This window comes from Talpa occidentalis, unplaced genomic scaffold (assembly GCF_014898055.3).
Source record: "Talpa occidentalis isolate TD23 unplaced genomic scaffold, MPIMG_talOcc4v2.1 talOcc4.12, whole genome shotgun sequence".
In the NCBI taxonomy this organism is placed as follows: Eukaryota; Metazoa; Chordata; class Mammalia; order Eulipotyphla; family Talpidae; genus Talpa; species Talpa occidentalis.
This window is the reverse complement of record NW_023601212.1, coordinates 101,642,775-101,656,203: the sequence shown is the minus strand read 5'-3', so window position 1 is coordinate 101,656,203 and position 13,429 is coordinate 101,642,775. Positions and strand designations below refer to the sequence as shown.

Below are 13,429 nucleotides of genomic sequence, written 5' to 3'. Positions count from 1 at the left end.
ATACTTTCCCGGCATCGTGCTCTGCGTCAAGACGAGAGGTTGGAGGAGCCGGCCGTGCGCCGGGGCGAGCACAGGGAAGCCCCACAAGACAGACACCCGAGGCTGATTGGGCGGGGGGTGAGGGGGGTGGGGGGGGGCGGGCGAGCATGTGCGACCCTGCCCCAAAGAAACTGCGACCCAGACACAGATGACGAAGAGTCTTCAAGAGGCGACAAGCATCCTCTGTGCCCAGAGGAGGAGGCGGGGAGAAGAGAGGCAGGCACAGCCGCACCCGCAGGAGCTCCCAGAGCATGCTCAGATATGCTGCCTTGCTCCTCCAGGGAAGCGTTCCAGAGGCATCGGCCTGGCCGGCACGGGACAGAGGTTATAAGGAACTTGTTGGCAAGAAAACTGCCCAAGAATAGGGAGGACAAACTTCTCCCTAAGCTCGTACCACTACTACTTCAGAAAACGGCACTTACCTTGACAGGCTTTCCCCGCCTGACAGTGTGTCATGTGATTCAAAACATTCTTCATGGTTCGACAGTGCGGGAGCGAGCAGGCCCGGACCTCTCCATTGGCTTGCTCTCGGCGCTGACACTTATGGGCGTGAAGCAGTAGGACCAGCTGCTGCTGTATCAGTTTGCGTTTCTCAGGATCTGCAGTGGGGCCCGTTGCAATTGCTTGTGTGGGTACAATTCCCACCGGTGTTTGCATCTGAGACTAAAAACAAATTAAGAAAAATATTTTACTAAGCTTTCAGAGTTGCAATTCATGTTCGTTCATTAGTTTTTTGAAATACTGCTAAAGCTGACGGCTAACACTGGCCAAAGAAAGAGGGCGGGTGTGGTTCTCTTTATTCATGAACAACTTCCAAGAAGATCCAAAAGCACAGAAATCAGCCAACACAGAAGTCAGGATGAGCAAAGTTCGCTTGTAAATGATTATCTCAGAGGAAGAAAACAACACTGCTCTTAAATGAGGTAACCAAAATCCAACTAATTCAACAAAATATCCAACTGTAATAAGAGGTGTGAACACACAAAAGGTGTTGAGCCACACAAAATTGTTTTCGTAGACCCCAAATTGGCAATTTCGTGTGGTTCAATGTAATTACTAAGACCGCCAAGGCCCGATGAACTGTAGCCGCTGTGAAGACCCAGCGCGACACAGTGCGCGACCTCTGGACCTCGTCATCCAGAGATGACAGTCACGGTGCTCACCACCTCTTCTGAAAGAAGGCGACACTTACCCTTACACGACCACCTACTGTGATTGTTAACATGCTTATGAAACGCTTTGCCCGCCATTAAAACTTCCACTCAGACATCTGACAATATTTTTTCCCAAGAAGTATTTGATGACCTGCTAAAGATATAGAAGCAGAATTCAGTCGCTTTCCTCTTCTTAAAATAGCAGTCCAGACTGACCATCCCTTTAAAGGCAGAGAAAATGGAAAAGGTAACACAATCTTTTTATCCCTCACAATCCATAACACTCTTCAGATAAACAAGCGTCCAAGTGAGAGAAATGCCGGGTGCTGGTCTACACCCCAAGACTCTCAGTGCAGGATGTCCCACCTGCTCAGCGCTCAGGCCTACCGCTCGCCCGGCCGCTCAGGCACAGCCTGGCCCTGGTCTTACAACTAAGAGTCAAAATTGCAAAGTTCGACTAGGAGGAAAAGGTATAAAAATATTTCCCAGGGAATCGAAGCTCGCTTTTACAAAGTCACAGGGCCTCTGTTTTGCTTCTATCTTTGTCAGAACTTAGCAAATCAACAAGTAGAAAACCCATGTGGTCGTGCTCAGGAGCTGACTCCTGGAGACCTGAAGATGGTCCAGGCCAAAGCCAAGTCCAGGTGAGAGGCGGGGCAGCAGGGTCAGAGAAGCAGTGGAGCTTCTACGAGGAAACAGCTTAGAGCTCTTTTTTCTGACAATGAAACATGTCCATGCTAGGAAATTTGGAGAGCAACACACTTACCACGGAAATAATGTACACCCGAAATCCCTGCATCCAGGAGTTTGCTATTCGAGTACTGACAGATTAATCTCCCAGCTTTTTCCTATGTACATATGTTTGTATGACCATAATCAATCCAGTCTCCTGTCACACATGGAGTGTCTCCTCTAGCATGTGTGTGTCTCTTCTATCATATGTATTTGGCTTTGAATTTGCTCCAAGGTCTGTTCTGAATGTAAAGCTGTCTCACACAGCAGGACAACATGATTTATAACGAATCTATGGCTCTAATTCATTTAATCAATCTCCCATTGCTGGGCGTCAATTGTGCCCCACCGCCTCTTTTTATACTGCTATTGAAAAAAAAAAGCTTCAATAAACAGTCTTTGATTGTGCCCCTGGCAGCATTCAGTATCGATGTGGAGTCTCCTTGATTAGCTTATTCCTATGAACTAGAAAGTTCTTCCCAAATTAACAGGAGAATGGTAAGGTTCCCTCTTCAGGTCTCTTTCCTTCTGCATTTACAAACATTTCCAACAAACATTGATTGGGGGTGGGGAGGGATATACCATTATCATGCTTAACAAGATGACCAATTATCCTTTAACATCAGCTAATGCCCAGCCCATATATAAATCTCTCTCATGGAGTGAATGTCTCTCAGAGTTGGTCTGCGCAGATCGGAGCCTGCTGAGCACCACGGCTCACTTCTGGGGGTTGTTTTTAAGGTTCTTCATCTAGCCTCCTCCCCCAATGCTATTTTCTCAGGAGGCTGCCTTGAGCAGACCATGCCAGCTGTCCTCCTGCTGGTTCTTCAAATACAAAAACTCCATCACAAAAGTCAGGTGAACTCCTAACCTTACAATTAAATGATAAACAGACTGTTGTGAGTTACAAAATCTGACACGTCCCTGGGCTGCCCTCAGTGGCTCGGGGACCGTGCTCAACACCACGCCTGGCGTGCCTAGGCAGACAACGGGGTAGGGATAAGGCACCTGTAAGTGCAACCATCGTCAGCAATAAAAAAGGGGGGATTTTGCCCATTTGTAGCAAAATGGAAGGATCTCAAGAGGAGCCCATTAAATGAAGGAAGTCAAGGAGAGAAAGAGGAACATCAGATGATCTCACCTGTCTGGGGGATGTAAGTGAGCTGGGAAAGCAGAACAGTGAGAGATCAGCGGACTTCAGCCGCAGAAGAGGCCACCAGAGAGGCGGAGGAGGAAGGTGAGAGCGAGGCTGGCGGGGGTCGCGTGGATGGTGGTGTCTTTCTGTTCATCGTTTGTTTAGGGAATCAAAACAAACAGCAAATAGACCTTGTGAAACTTGGCTGGCGGACACCTCTGGTCAAGAGTTAAATGCCATTTTTTTTTAAAACTCTACTTTTGATAACTTGAAGGTATTAAAATAAGTGCCTACAAATCAAAAGACATTTCATGGGGAGGGGGAGAAAATGGCTAAGAATGAAACACATTTTTAAAATTCGGAGGGTTCTAGAGAGTAGAAAAGGTGAGTCTGCTGTGACACAGGGTGAAGGCCCTGGCAATGAAACACAGAGAGGCGGCCCCACGCAACAGCCCGTTAACCCTCCAGACGCAGCGCTCCTTCCTCCAGAGACTGACTCACAACTCCTGGGTGGTACCCGAGGCACTAAACTGCCATAGGAAATGGTCTTTATTTTCAGTTTTATACTTTTCCCAGATTTCCCACAACGAACACAGATGTGCTTTTACAAATAAAACATCTGCTTCAAAGTGGTGGCAGTGCCCGTCAGCCAGCCGGGCCAGACAACCAGAAACACCAGGCCGGCGCGCGCCCCGAGCCACCAGACGGTCACGGGGCAAGGAGACGCGCCTGCAGCCAGGCCTCCCCGCGCACGAGCCCCGCGCCAGCTCTGCAGCCAGGGCCCGCGGAAGCAGCCCAATGGGCACTGGCGCCCGGGCAGGAGCCGCCTCAGGTTCAGGGGTGGTCGCCGGACCCGGGGGAGGAGCTGAGCCCAAGGTGTGACTCAGAGCCTGGAAGGGGGTGACCCCTGTAGTTCCTCCTCCACATGGGGCTAGGCCCCTGGACAGAGAATGTTCTAAGAGAACCTGATGGCAAAGCCGGAGGACAGGCACTAAGCAACTCCACAGAGAAATGTATGCCTCTATATACAAATAGTTTTATTTTTACCATAATTAAGGACATGAAAATCAAAATGAGACATTCAAGAAAGACAGGGCAGTAACCCTGGCCCTGGGGGTGTGGCGCACGCCTGGTCCTCCCACCGGTGCCCGCGCACCGCCAGGCACGCACAGAAGCTCGGCCATCGCATGACTTCCCAGCTGCCGGTCGCCTTCGGGCCACAGCATGGCAGGTGAGCACAAAGCACCGGGGCTCAGGGGCTCGGGGGACCCACCGCCCACTCTGGTCCCCGCCGGGTCTGACCACGCGCCATTTGCTTGACAGCAGCCGTCTCCATCCTGTCCCTCAAAAGCAAACCTTTTATATGTGCTCTGCTATTCCTTCATTTTTCAAAGACTCTAGCATGTATTTTTATCATGACTACTACTGCTACCTACGTTTTGAGCAATCAGTCCCCGCCCCATTTTTCTGTATGTCCTGAATCTGCCCTAAGGACAGAACCGGATACACGAGCATATGTGCACACCGTGACGGTCACCCTGGCATTCTTCCTGGAGTAGTAAGCTCCTTCCCCGAAGTGCAGAAGACTGGTCTGCACAGGACTCCCCTGCGGATGTAAGCAGCAGAGACTGAGACGAACAAGGATGAAAACGTCTCCCTGCCACATGACTTCTGCCCCGAGTCCGCACCAGCAGGCTTCCCGAGGCGCCCTTCAGACGGACCAGGCCCGCGCCCAGAGAGCAGCCGGCCGCTGGCCCAGCCACGCTCCGCTGACAGCCCTGTTCCCAGGGCCTGGAAACGTGACTCCTCCCCGGCCGCCGCTCAGAGTCAGAGGCGACACCAAGGCCAACGGCAGGCGGGAGAAGCGACTGCTCTGCAGGAGTTGCTGGTTCTGCTTTCCCCAAAAGGACCCTAAACAGCGGGGTACGCAGAGCTCTGAGTCATAAAAGAAAGAAAACGCTCCTGAAGCGCACACGGCTGCCAACCCGGAAAGAAGCGACAATCGCCTTCGAGAGGATGAAGATCAACAGTAGGAAAGAGAACACAGCTATTCAGATAAAAGAAGTCACATTTTTTGTTTACCAATTTTTAAAGAAAAGATCACCTTATAATTTAAGATTAAAATTCAATTCGAAAGTAACTGCAAGTGAGCAAGCAGGAGCAGAAAGATCCCCGGGTAGCCCTTCAGATCAGAGGATGTGGTTTCTGTGGAGAACTAAGGCAAGAAGGACAGAGCGACGGGAGAGCCAGAGGACCAAGGCACAGGCTGCCGAGGGGACGGGGCCGCCACCCCCTGCCCCGAGTCTCCTCTGAAATGGGGGGCCAGTCTGCCAGGGAGCAGTGCGTGCGGACCTCCAGGACAGAGCAGCCGAAAGAGGCGGCAGATGCTGGGCCTGTGCGAAGATCAAGGGACAGACCGACCGGACCGCAGGCCTCTGCTGGGTGAGGGTCTTCACAGGTCACAGGCCCTACGCACCCAACGACCAGTTCACAAAAATCACCTGACAATCTAAAGGGATATTCCTTCCCAGCGTCTCTCAGAATCACCTGGGACTACCCAGTGTGCTGCTAAGAGGTGGGCCGCGGGCGTCCCGCACTGGGACACAGCGGGCCTGAGCCCAGAGAACCTTCCTCTGGTCTCTGCTCTGCTCCGCAGAACGTTTATGCTTCCACCTGGAAGGTTCCACGGAAGAACCACCTATACTGACCAGGCTCTAGGAAAGACATTGTGGTGGACAGAGACCCACACGTGGACGAAGGCGAAATGGTGCTGACTGAGCACTTGAGCCTGACAGCAAAGGACCTGGTTCATTTCTCTCAATTTACCATTTCCTGGTATTGGCAATGTAGTCGACGTCTCCTAGACGGTATCTATGGCCGAAACACAAGGCGGGGATAGAAAGGGCAGGTGGGAGTCATAGGGCCACAGACTTTGGACCGGGAGTTATTCTCCAAAGGTCCCACAAACACGCCTCAGAGATTGCAGCTCAGCTGGCGGCAGAGCGCGAGATGCAGCCCACACTCGCGTCACCGCTAAGCCCCAGTGCCCCCAACGCCCAGGCTTTCTGATTCCATCACAACGATAGCAGGCTTGGGTTAAGAGCTGAGGCGCCTACTCACTGCCCCGGGAAGTGTGGCAGCACCCTTTGTGCCTGCACGGGGACGAGAACCCCCGAACCCCGTGAGATGAGCCTGCCAACGAAGACACAGAGACACTGCGCTCAGGCCACCCCGTGGCTCCCGTCTTGGTCCCACATGGTCAGAAAGTGGACCCTGGGACAGTAGACCCTGCGGTCAGGGCAAACAGGAGGAGGGGACGCCCCCAGGATGTGCCTCACTCTCTGAGGTGTGTTTGTGGGACCTTTGGAGAATAACTCTCGGCCCGAAGTCTGTGGCCATATAAGTCCCACCTGCCCTTTCTAGCCCCGCCTTGTGTTTCGGCCACAGATACCGGCTGATGCGCCAGGCCTGCATCAGGGCGCAGAGCCCACCCACGCCTGCTCTGCCTCAGGGGGGATAGCAGTGTATCCTGGAAAACTGAGACAGAAAATACAACGAAGTTTCATGAATATCAGTGGCCACAAAACAGATTCCTCCTCCCGGGCAGATTCCGGGCGGGACGGGCGCCATCACCATGGCTGCCGTAGGAGGTCGGGCTCCGCGGCTGTGCCTGTGGAGGACACAGAAAAGAGGGCAGCCCGGCGTGCGCAGTCCCTCCGCTGGCTTCCTTGCCTTCAGAAACCTGCACCAGCAGCCGCCTGGCAGCCCCCCAGAGCCCCCACTCTTCAAAATGGGGGAGCTGTTCAGAACTCCCCAACACCGCTCAAGAGCAATGCTGACAAGGAGCACCCCGAGGACAGGTCTGTACCCCAACCTCAGAAACGGGCAAGTCTCCTAATGTAGTTCTTGATTTTTCTCAAAATATAAAACACACCAAGGATCGTCACCCCAGAAGTGACCCCTACAGGAGAGGAGCCCCAGGGAGCCTCATCGGAGACTGAGGGGCACCCCCTTTGGTCACCAAGTTTCTCGGGTCAGGTAAGCCCACACGTGTCCTGCTTCTACAGGACGCTCTTTAAAGAGCACCCAACCCAGCTGGCGGCCCAGCCGCGCCGGACGTGCGCCCCCCTTTTCCCGCAGATGCTCCTCCCTCCGCGCTGGGACTTCTCCAAAGCGTCAGCGAGGACAGTGTCACCAGCGGTCAGGTGGCCTCTTCCTGGAGGAGCCCGCAACCTCCTCGCCCGCTTCCTCACGGATGCTCCTGCCCCTCCTCCAAGCCGGAGAGAAACCTGAATGAGCTTTAAATTCTGACAACCCTGTAAGCTGGCGCGCGTGTTAATGCAATTTATGAACAAGTGAAACAGCACGTGGTGCTTCTAAACACACCCTGCTTCCAGCACGGTACGGTGTGGGGAGAAAAGTGTCTTAGAATCATCCCATAGAATATGGTGAAAATGTTAATTTAGGAATTTTTCAAACTCAAAAGTTTTATGAAGCCAGGACGTGACAAACAAAGGTAACACGTCTGCCGATGCAGGCCGGTGTGGTGTTTGCTCCTGGTTTTGCTCTTAGAACACAAACGCTCTCTGCGAGAGCCCTGCGGCCCACAACAGCAGAGGGTGACTCTAAGGTCTCTTGGAGACGCCCCTCACTGCTCGAGGCCAGTCCCCACCCTCCCGGGGACACCCCCTCCCAGTCGCTCGTGGCTCAGCATCCCCACCTGGGTGGCGATGCACCAGGCCCTGCCGTTCCCTCCCCACCGGTCCTCAGCCCAAGCAGAGCGGTCAAAACCCACACTAACTTGAGAACAGGCTGACTTTCTCACTCTGGCAAGTAAACACATTCGAGCTGCCACTTTTGCCCTCATTTGCTTCCCTGGCTCCGCCTCCCCCCCCCCCCAGGAAGTGATTCGCAGAGCCCCACCCAGGGAGGGCAGGTGGGCAGACTCCTCTGCCCCAGGCCAGCTCCACCAGACCATGGCTCAGGAGGAAGAGGCTGTTCCCTCACCCCCCGTGCATACTGCAAGGGGCAGGTCTTCACTGTGGGCCCCACAAATCCATATAGCAGGGCACCCCCTGGAGGAGCACAGGCCTGAGGCCAGAGCGACTCACCATGTTTGGCACGTTGGTGACTGAAGCATTCTTGATGTCTGCAGGGAAGGGAGGCAAACTGTTGACCAGGTTCTGTTTGCTGGACAACTGGGTGTTCACACCAGGGGCCCCCATTTGCTGCCCTCCAGTTTGACTAAAGGGTTGTCCAAATGGACTGGTGTTGCCAGCCATTCCCATCTGAAAGAAAGAGAGGCGACGTCAGCTGTCAGGTGTGATCACGTGGAAGAGGGTGGGCCTCGGAAAGGCTCGCTTTGACCCAGTGACGAGAAGTTGTTATTTCCTGTGAAAAACTCATTTCAATGATTATTTTTTTTAAAAGATTTATTTATTTATACAAATACTGGGTACAGTCAGAAACGCGGGAGGTGAGAGAATTCACCAGAGCCAGAGCAGGGAGCAGAACAGGCAGAAGGACCGAAGCACACTGCTAAGGGGGGCAGCGGGCGGCAGGAGAGGTCTGCACGCCATGAAGGACCCTCGCCGGCGGCCGGGGATCGAACCGGCCCTGCAGAGTCTGCCGGCAGCTTCGCAGCCCAGTGCTCAACTGCTGCGCCACCAGGGAGGCCCCATTTCAGTGATTAAACGAGGCTCATTCTCAGGGTTCCGAGTGAGAACTGTGAACAGGCAAGGCTCAAAATGAAGAGGCTGCTCTGGACAGCCCCGCCCCGCCCCCCCCCCCCCCCCCCGACAGCCGCAGCAACACTTGAGAAGATACCGCAAAGGGGGCCCCTCCAGCTTGATGATGCTCTACTGGTTAGTTTCTTTGGGGGTCCCACCCTCCGATTCAAACTAAGTTCCTGTTAGTTCAGAACGCACAGCAGACGCACGGACCGTGACATGACGCGCGGGGCTTGCTTCAGCACACCCGGAGGGGGAGAGGCCCTTGGGGCCAGCCCTGGTGGGTGCTGGTGACTCCCGCCCATCGCCATGTGGCGGGGACTGTTCCTTTCCTCCCTGAAAACCACAGCTTTGGACCCAGGTGCCTCCCAGGACACCTTTCTCGCCTGTAAGGTGAGCGTCACCCACACGAGGAGTCGCACCTTGTCTTTCAGCTCCAAACTCCCAGGCTGCGGACCGACGCGCACCACGACTGACCCGTTCCGCTGAAATGCCCCATAAACACACAGACAGGACTGCCCCGCACAGCCAGAGGGCTCTCTGTGGCAGCTCCCCACCCGGCTGGGCTGCCACCCCCTCGGCTGACTTTCTCACTTTGGCAAGTAAGCACCTTCGTGCTGCCACTTCTGCCCTTATTTGCTTCCCTGGAGTAAACGGAAACCTTTAAATTCTACTGAAATTCAAATTCAACTTGAGTGAGCTGTAACAAAAACAAATTCTTCACTAATTAGGCTCAACTCCGAGTTCAGACTACTCAATCACCAGGAGGCAACAGCTCTGTGTAACTTGAACACAAGGGCCTTTCTGGTCCTCGACCAGGCTCTTCAGTTGTTACTAGAAACTCAGACGAACTGAAGGAAGAATTTGCATTTTCAGAAAGTATATTAAATTAACGCCATCTAACAGACGTCTCTCAGAATTTGCTTTATAGCATAGGATCAAACCCTGTTCTTAGAGGCCTAAGAACGTGTGGAAAAGCACAGTTACGATTTCCAATTCCTAATTTCAATTTCAATTTTCTCTACTTAGGTCCAGCGGCGCCCGGTGCACCAGGAGACGTGCTTTGCTCACAGCTCCATCCTCGCCGCCCACTCGGAAGGGGCGCCAGGGCCTGGCCGGCCGGCCGTGGAGCTCAGCCGTCCCGCATCACGCACGCGCACCCTCACGCCTTCAGTCACCCATCACGAGCCAAATATGTGCTCCAGGCGGACGCTGCTAGTGGCAGCGGAGAGGCCCCGTCCCTCCACACACACAAACGCCAAGGCAGTAACAGCAAGGCACAGAGGCGAGAACACACAGGTGCCTGTGGACTCCAAGCTCACCTTGTTGAGAAGAGTATTTCTAAGACTTTGCAAAAACTGACAATAATATTCATGTGATCATCTTGCCAGGCTGTAGTTTGCTGGCCTCGTCGGCTGGGCACCACTTGCCTGGTCAGTCTCTCGGGCCGCAGACCTTTTAACTGATGGAAGGGCCCGGGCCTGTGGAGAGAGCACTGGACCAGATGTCACCAGGGGTCGCTCCACCCTGTCCAGGCCCACCTCAGTAGGAAGGAAACCACCTGCACGTGGCTGTGATCCTCCCGGGCAAGAACCAAGTCAAGCGAAAGGTCACAGGGGGCAGGTAAAGAACACCCGTCCTCACAAGCGACTGTGTATTTCAGAAATAGGACAAAATTCTACCTCAGCCTGTGACACCGAGCACAACTCCCAAGAGGAGCAGAAGGCGGGCCTGGGCCCCTTGGCGCCAGATCAGGCTCCGAGGCCAGGGCTCAGGCCCCTAACCCAGAGCAGCCCCACCCTCTCCTAACCAGTCAGCACTGACGGGGAGATGCAGGAGCTCCAACAGGCGGCGTGGCGCCTCCCAACGAGGGGGCCTACTCCTGTCCTCAACTGTCTCCCTGCAGAGCCTTCGAGAACCAAAAGTCTACTTGCCAGCCAGAGCTGGCAATTTTGGGTAAAAGCCATTTGCTTCTAGCCATCTGTCCTATACATATCATGCTTTGATCAAGCTGCACCTCGTGGGCCCCAAGTCTAGGCTCACACACACAACAACCTATTTCTCCTCATTTCCCACGAGGTACTTAGCAGCGATTTAGTAAACAGCTTTATTTTTCAACCAAAGTATATCAACGTCTGGTTTAAGGCTGCCAGAGGAGCCATCACATAGACTTTTCACTGAATTTTAGAAAGAACAGCAGAAATTGGTGACCATGGAGTCACTGTGAATTTACAGAGCATGCACACAAGTCCAGCGATGGAATATAACGTTCTGTCTCACCCAAGAACCCGGCACGTCAACACTTCCTTGCACTCTACTCTTCCAGAGCCCCTCTAAGCATTCAAGTTCAAGCTCAGAAAATAAGAAAGATAATTATAGTTAGTACCTGGAAAAGGGACAAGTTCTCCCACAGTGAAATCCAGACGAGAACCCATGGGGCCCTGCCGAGCCCCTCACAAAGAGCCCTCTCGCGGTCAGTGTGCCACCCGCCTCTGAGCGCCCCTTCCTCTGTGCCAAGCCCGCCACATCAACAAGAGGACAGGCACGTTGGCCAGTCTGCATGTGAGCGCGGACAAGCTGGACAAGAAGGGGGGCCGCGAGGCGAGATCCCAATGCTGGCCCCCTCCCGCCAGCAAGGATGGGGGTATCAGCCTCAGGAAGAATGGAAGGCACGAGGTCTGAGACACCTCTCTGTAGAGCTTGAAAAAGTGAACAGTGCCCCCACGAGCGTTACCGCTGAGACAGCCGGTGTGGGCAGGCTCCGGGGCTGCCTGGCCAGGGGTGGGTGACAGTCACCCGCAGCAGAGGGACGGCAGGCCCTGTGCTCGCACCCAGACAGACGCACTGCAGACACGCCACGATGCTGCAGCAGGTCCTGATCACCGGACAAGCCACCCCCAACCGGTCCTGGGCACAAAGCCAGGATGCAACTTGTTGCCTCCTGGGACAGGCGCCTCCTCTGTGTTCCAAGGCCCCACAGCACGGTCGGTGCCTGATGAGTCCTTGGGGAAGAAACCCCAAAAACGAACACTCCAAGAGATCACGGCACCAGGCAGACTCTGAGGACAGAGGCCCTCGAAGACCCACTGCCCCGTCCCTGAAGCCAGGTGCAGCTGAGGTACCAAGTCAGAGCGGCACTGGAGAGGCACCAGTAAAGGTTTCCTTCCTCTCCTCTGGATCCCAAGGCTGGCGGCAGGCGGAGTGGATGGGACAGGCACACCCCCCACCGCCTTCCCCCAATACCACGCACCCTGGGGGTGGTTCTCCAGGATGAGGTGTGGGGCATCTGGCCAGAAAGCACAGCGGCTCCCCCGCACAGTGGCCACAGGCCCGGAGACCCTGAGTCCCTGCCGCAGCCGGGGAGGCTGACCCCTCAGGCCCCTGGCTGCAAGCAGCCTCCTCGGCCCACCTCAGCGTGGGGCAAACTCCAAGGTCTACTCAAGTCACGACAGGACAACGATCAGTAACACTGAGGACAAGACAAGGTCTGGGTTCCCAAGAAAAGGACCCGCCCATGCCCCGGCACTAGCCCAGAGAAAAACTGTATCTGCCTCATCCAATCTGGCCACGAACTGGGGCCCACAGAACTGTGGGGGGTGGGCGTGGGGGAGGGCGTCTCCAGGGACCAGCAGCATCTGTGACAGCAACTAGCCTGGGCTCGCCCTCTCGCTCCTCTGTGGGAAGGGGACAAAGAATGCCTTCTTCACAGCTCAGGGGACCACAGAGTGTAACACCCCCCCACGATCAGCAGCTCAAGGTGGGGCGCCAGGTCCGTGGGGGAGGCTGCCACACCCGCACCACTGTGTGTGGGGCACATTTTGAGAGAAGCGTCCATTATTACATTCTCAAAGGGGGGCCAAAGAGGCCCTGAAGATTCGGAATGCCTGCCTCAGGGGCCCTCCTCTGCCACCCCATACAGCCCTCCTATAAACACCCTGCCACGTCCAGGCCCGCTCCAGGCATCACTCACTCACACAAACCCGCGCCCCACAAACGACTCCCCGATTTTCACCCCCAAGGGTCCTCTGGAGAGGCAGGCTCGCGGGCAGGATGGGCGCCCACGGCTGGCAGCCCTGGGCGCGGCCGCACACGTGTGGCCAGCTGAGCGCACCCTGGACAGAGGCGAGGGGAGGCGGTGCAGGGCAGAGCGGGACAGCCAGAGTCGGGCTCCACGCCGCCCTCTCCCTCGGCGGTCAGGCCTTCAGACGCGCTTCAAGTGGCGGCAGAGGCCGAGTCTGATGTGGTTTCGACGCGCCCACTCCAGCACGCCGCTTCACAGCGAGCTCTTCGGCAGTTTCCCTCACACCTTGACGTGCATTTAAAACCACAGCACGCAGCCGTGCCCCCAGAGGAAGTGGGGGGGGGGCTGCCGACGCCGGTCAGCAGTGGAGGAAACAGCACCACCGCTCACAAGCTGCCAGGGGGGACAACGGGACAGGGTAGAATTTTCAGCTGAAAGGCCTCAGAGAGCACGCGGCCAACAGCGCTGTGCGGAGGAAGGGCACGGAGGCAGGAGCCCGCGGCTCGGCAGAGAACGCGGGCCGGCCCCAGCCCTTCCTAGCCTGAGCAGGACCGCCCGGGCCCCTCTGGGCCCATGAGCCCCGCCGCCCAGAGACGGGTGCAGTCACCAAGACCCGGCG

The 13,429-nt window shown here is 55.5% G+C and overlaps 1 protein-coding gene across 1 annotated transcript in view; it reads right to left on the bottom strand.

Moving 5' to 3' along the window:
* CREBBP (CREB binding protein) overlaps window positions 1–13,429 on the bottom strand; it is a 95,527-nt gene that overhangs the window by 45,283 nt on the left and 36,815 nt on the right. Inside the window, 2 exon segments of the mRNA XM_037507701.1 lie at window positions 462–702; window positions 8,172–8,348. Coding sequence (XP_037363598.1) covers window positions 462–702; window positions 8,172–8,348 — 418 coding nt within the window.